The sequence below is a fragment of the Frankliniella occidentalis genome, unplaced genomic scaffold (assembly GCF_000697945.3).
Source record: "Frankliniella occidentalis isolate FOCC.00 unplaced genomic scaffold, Focc_3.1 Scaffold1509, whole genome shotgun sequence".
Classification (NCBI taxonomy): domain Eukaryota; kingdom Metazoa; phylum Arthropoda; class Insecta; order Thysanoptera; family Thripidae; genus Frankliniella; species Frankliniella occidentalis.
Genome location: NW_026268610.1, coordinates 2027 through 7501, shown reverse-complemented (window position 1 = coordinate 7501; position 5475 = coordinate 2027). Strand labels below are relative to the sequence as shown.

At 56.9% G+C, this 5475-nt stretch overlaps 1 protein-coding gene across 1 annotated transcript; it reads right to left on the bottom strand.

Moving 5' to 3' along the window:
* Positions 1-1715: 1715 nt before the first annotated feature.
* Positions 1716-4848, bottom strand: LOC113204322 (protein snakeskin). The gene is made up of 3 exons (XM_026419475.2): positions 4680-4848; positions 3655-3861; positions 1716-2948 (listed from the first exon to the last, which is right to left on the bottom strand). The coding sequence occupies exons 1-3, from the start codon at positions 4728-4730 to the stop codon at positions 2730-2732; spliced, it is 477 nt and encodes a 158-aa protein (XP_026275260.1). The 5' UTR covers positions 4731-4848; the 3' UTR covers positions 1716-2729.
* Between the last annotated feature and the right edge of the window lie 627 nt (positions 4849-5475).

Sequence of the window (5475 nt, the reverse complement as noted above, 5' to 3'; positions counted from 1 at the left end):
GGGGGGGCGCTCTGCGACCAGCGCCGCGGCGCCTTCCAGGAGGGTGGTTGCGGCGGACGGAAACAAAGTCTAGCTTCTGTTCAAAAACTTTTCCCTACGGAATGGATCGTATTGTGGATGAATGGTTCCGAGTGTCTTCTCTCCCTCTCCCGCCGCGAGTGGTATCCGCTCTAAACAGAGCGACTAATGTGGTTAGCGCCCTGGACGCGGCTTGGCTTGGCGTGGCGAGGCGTGGCGTGGCGTGGCGTGGCCGGCTCGTTAGGGTTCTGCTGTTAGCATTTACACTTTGGCCCTTGCCGGGGCGGGCGGACAGTAGGGCAGCAAAAGCTTTTGCACTTCGGGCCTTTTCGGTAGGACCGTGGCTGGCCCGGGGGGGCCTCGTCGCCGTCTGTGCCCCGCCCGAGTTTCCCACGCTGGTTCCTCCAGTCACTCGCCCCCACTCCGAGGCCTTCGGGAAGCTCTAGGACGACCCCCCCCCCACAAAGGGAAATAACCGTATCTCCAGTTAGTGGTGCCCGGAGTGTGTCAGCTCGGGAGGTGCAGCCGGGGCCCGGCGCGCCCGGCGAGCAGCGTGAGCATGAAGTCGACCGTCATGAAGACGGCGTTGAGCGTGGCGAGCACGGCCTGCAGCGGCCAGGCGCACAGCGAGGCCGAGTGCGCCTCGTCCGGGCACGGCCAGGCGGTGAGCATGAGCGCCACCACCAGGTTGAGCACCACGCCGCCGCCCAGGAACAGCAGGTCCTGCAGCAGCGCCGCGCCGCGCACCAAACAGTTTTACTTGTTGATGGCATACTGTAACGTTACCGACCCGAGCAGGAAACTCTTCTCGCTCACCGTGAGGCGGGTGCTCCTGCGCGCCGCGTGGATGGTGATGGCCACCGTCCTGGTGAGCAGCAGACCGCCGAAGGCCATGCTGGTGTACCAGGCTGGGGCGGTCTCCCCCAGCAGCAGCAGTGCTCCCAGCCCGTCGCAGAACTGGGCCCCAGACCCACGCCGAACACAAACAGCACAATCATACATGGTTTCGAAAACCACATAAATGGAGTAACTACTGCCGACTGAGATCGGTGCTTTCGTCGTCCAAAAAGGGGCCAGCGGCTTATTTTTCGCGTTCTTCCTCGTTGACAAAGCTGTGCATGTACATGGTGGGCGGCCAGCGCCATCAGAGGGAATGCAGGCGTGCGGGTGGGCTTGCCTAGCGTCACCATGGCGCCTTATGGCTCCGGGCACATAGGCAACCCAACTCACCCGCTCGCTTGCATGCGGTCTTGAGCCCAACCGCTCCGGCGCTGGGCGCCTTTCCCGAATTTTAGACTTCTGCGCCCAGAGGAGCTTAATCCCGGAGATGACTATAATTGTGTGGTTGATCTAAACAACACTCACCTTGTGGACAACCAAGTTTTGAGTTTTGCTCTACTAGGGCTATACTAATACTGTGTGTGAGTGTGACAGAGATTTTCATTTTTCTATATGGATGTTCCTCTCGCCCCACCGTCCGACCGTCCGTGGCTATCTTCGGAATCAGTTTTAAATGGCTGAATCCTGGTTTGTTATCTGTGACATGTTTTGTTTAGTTTACTCACACACTCAGCAATTTTCAGTAGCAGCAGGGGGTCCGATGCGTCGCAGTACACCATTGTGGGACAGAGATTGCCATGGTTACCAGGAAGTGATCCGAATTGTTTATATGAATGTAGGAGAGGAAAGCAAACAAAAAAAATTCTTCGCATTTAATATAAAAAGACAATGTCGTGTATTTGACATTTTTTTGTATTCTATAAGAGTTGTCATATGCCTGACATGTATAATTTACATTGGACTCTATGTAAGAGTTGTTGTCATTTGCAGCTCTCGAGTCCTCAACGCTGTTTACACAGGGCTCTTTACTCGCTTACTGCGGCTGCTTGAACACGTCCGAAGCATAAATCATAATTATACGCCGATCATGTGTTCAATTTTACAGTGAAACGGCACCCCCAATGACGACATTGGTGGTCATACGGAAAGGTGCATGGTTGATCAATTGTCGGACTAAGCGTGCTAACTTAACACATTGTATGAGCGGGCACAACCAACGTGCTTCAAAAAATAACAATCACGTCGGCAATGTATATAAACAAATAAATAAATGGTCGTCGAGACAATCTTACGTATAACAATTAACCTACTGAGTTAACCTACCTTGTCTGGGTGTTTGAATGAAATAGTGATGAATATGGTTGGTCACAATGAATAGAAATGGAGGGAAATGAAAACCAAACAACTTCGTCCGGCTTAGAAAAGGCGCGCCGGAAAGACCGAAAATTGTCAATCTCCCGACTTGGTAACACGACACAATAGTTCCGTTTTCAGCTTAGCGGGCAGAACAGAGGCGTCCTCATTCGTAGAACGTTTCTTACTGTTAAAATCTTCCTGACAATTTTTCCGTCCATATTATGGCACTGCAGCAATTTTTCACATTATGAACATGACCTTCCTTATTTTTAACAAAAGTGGCGATCGTAAGATTTTAAGAACAACGTGTGTCAGCGCTATGGCGTAACATTGTTGCGGGCCAGCCTACCCTGGAGGCCTTGGCGCCTTTCGGATGGAGCGAGTAGGCAAACCCGCACACTGTCGTGTTGTAGCGCCCGGACACACGGTGACACAGCCATGTCGCTCTATATACTGCTCTGCCAGTTATCATTCTTACTCGCTAATCTGGAAAACGGTGATTTAGGAAATGGTGACTAATCGTCGTCGTTGGCGAAGTGGATGAAGGACAGCACGGTGTCGATGAGGTAGGCGGCTCCCTCGATGACGCAGAGCGCGCCCACGGCCAGCCCCACGGAGCGCTCGGGCACGTTGGTGGTGTAGTGCTGCTCCTTCATGTAGCCGCTCCAGTAGTGCAGCGCCGTGCCGCCCACCGAGATCCACATGATGGTCCCGACGAAGTTCATCATGATTTCCTGCGGGGCAGAAGGACGGGGGGGGGGTTAGTGAGGCTGCTTTTGAAAGAACCGGCTGCTGCGCTTGCCCTGCCCAGCCCGGGCCCTTCCCGCCGCCGCCTGGTGGACAGCGCAGGGCCGCTGAGGCTCTCTCGACTTCCGTTTCCGCCCCGCGCCGCCACTTTACTTTGTCGTTATGTAACAATAAGCAGAGCGTTGTCGCGGCGTGCAAGAACGTGCCGCTTTGTCCGTCCTTTCCCTCCCCCTCGCCGGGGCGCGGCGCGCGACGTGTGAACAGCGCGCGGAAATGCAAAGAGTGTCCGAGGAGGGAGGGAGCTCTACGAGCAGCTCTATGACAGGCGTGAAGTGGTCGCCCGCACCGCGGCGCACCGCGGCGCACCGCCGGGGCACGACCACCACGACTGGACGTGTTCCCAAGGCCGCGGCGTGGGAGGGAGGGGCACGAGGGTACTTAGACGTACACCAATTTTTCTGTTTTTCTTTTCGCAATTTTTCTAATTTTCTCTTAATTTTTCTATTTTTTTTCCAATCGATTTTCCCTCTATTTCTTTTCTAGTTTTTTGGAGGGTGTAACATCAGCGCAGGAAGAATTGAACCCTTTCTGCTTAGAATATGAAAGTCAGGGGGGTTCAATTGTTTCTGCGCTGATAGTACACTGTTTTTTTTTAGTGAAGTACCCTACAGGGGCAACCACTACTCTACTCACCACGAGGGACTGCTTGTGCTTAGTGTAGCCGAAGCAGTACGCCATGAGGCACACGGCCGTGTAGATGAAGAAGCCGACGAGCACGCCGCTCGCCACGATCTCGGCGTCGGGGCTCTTCTCCTCGTTGAGGTTCCACGTGCCGCCCACGCCGAGGAAGCCGCCCGCATACCCCGTCCGGTACAAGACGAGGATGATGAGGTTCACCACCTGCGCCAAAGGGACATCTCTTAATACCACACACCAAAACACACGCAATAAAACAATAACAAACTGGAAAGGAAGTCCTGGTGGGAGTTTATTTTTGACTGCATGAATGGGGGGCTCCGCGACAGGATGCGCCACTCGTTTCGATGCGCGCGGCCCGGCCCGCTATCAGTGATAAGGGCGAGGAATGCTCGGCGCGTCACCGCCTCCGCCTGGTGGGCATGGCCTGGGCCGGTACAGGTGCAGGCAGGCCGGGGGCGTTGGGGCCATCCCCGACCCCGCGGGTGCAGCCCCTCCCGGCGCGGTGCGTCACCTCCAGAGAGGGCGGCTCTCTGATGACTCAGGTGCTGTGCACCCCGCGCTGGTCAGGATGGTGGGCGAGATGGATGCAGTTAGCTTCACCCGGTCCCACTTCACTTCACTTAGAAACCGCGCAGGTCACCAAAGACCTCTGATGTTGGTGTTTTGATGGCGGCGAGTGTTGATCAGCCCCGCGAGCCCGCCGCGGCTCGAGCGGGCGCTGCAGCAGCGCCTGCCGCGTGGGCAACCACTCGCGCGCGCACGCCGCACATGTTGCCGCGGGGCGGGGCTCGCCTGGCCAACGCCCACCGGAGCAGGCGTCTTCTCTCTACCAAACGCACTTTGACGTGTGTTCTTGACGACGTCGCACAGAAGCGGGAGCACCACCAGGGTTTGCGTTGGACCTCTTGGGGTGGGCACCGCGAGGACGTTCCAGATCCGAGCAGAGTGACCCCGCACAGTGTTCAGTATGAAAACCCGCGGTGTGGAACAAGCCTGCAAGTGGTGGCGCGTGTACTCACCAGCTTGAATATCTTGAGCACGAGGGACGCGATGGAGGTGACGGTCACCATGGTGTCGGTTAGAGAGTTGCCCTGCTAGTCGGATAACCTCTGCTCGCGGTTTGCATCGGGGAAATGGGGCTTGAGCGCGTTTCCACGGTGAGCCTCGTGCACTTATCTCCCCGTATCGCGCTGCGAGGTGTTTACCTGCGCATCGCCCCGTCTCCCTCGCTCTCCCTCCCGCGGCTCTCGCCGTCTCTGTCCGCCGTCCAGCCCTTATCGCCGCTATCAGCGCCCTAATCAGGACGCAACACGCGTGCCTGGGCGTGCCCAAAGGCGTGCCCAAAGGCGTGCCCGGCCAGGTGACGGTGCTCGGGGCCCGGCTCCCCGAGTGTGACCTCATGATCATGTTCACGGAAACGGATTGGCGGCCGGAAGAAACCCGTCGCCGTTCGTCAGCCGGGGCGCGCTTCTGTTTCTTTTGACGAACAAGATGATGGACTGTTTGGAGCCAAGCGCGTTGTCGCTGTTGCACAAAAACGAAAACATAAATACCGCAAAGAAATATAAGAGCGTCAATGCATTGAGTGTCGTCCGTGAGCGACACTGTATTATCGTCTGGGCATTCTGAACGCTCTGGCGGGTGCGTGCGTCACCCTGTTGCATGTCTGTCGCAACCGACCGAGCAGCCACCTCCGCTCGCCGCCTGGCGGCTCGGGGTGGGCCGCCCGCCTCGGCCCGGTGCCGTCGTGTTGCCTACCTGGGGTCCGCAGGGGCTCTCTTCTCTGGAGGCTCAGCGTAGGCCGCCCGCCTCGGC

Coding starts and splice junctions, on each gene's coding strand:
- LOC113204322 (XM_026419475.2), bottom strand. CDS start 4,730: ATGGTGACCGTCACCTCCATCGCGTCCCTCGTGCTCAAGATATTCAAG. Junction 3,862..4,679: donor TGCTCAAGATATTCAAGCTG/GTGAGTACACGC, acceptor CCTTTGGCGCAG/GTGGTGAACCTCATCATCCT. Junction 2,949..3,654: donor AGCACAAGCAGTCCCTCGTG/GTGAGTAGAGTA, acceptor TCTGCCCCGCAG/GAAATCATGATGAACTTCGT.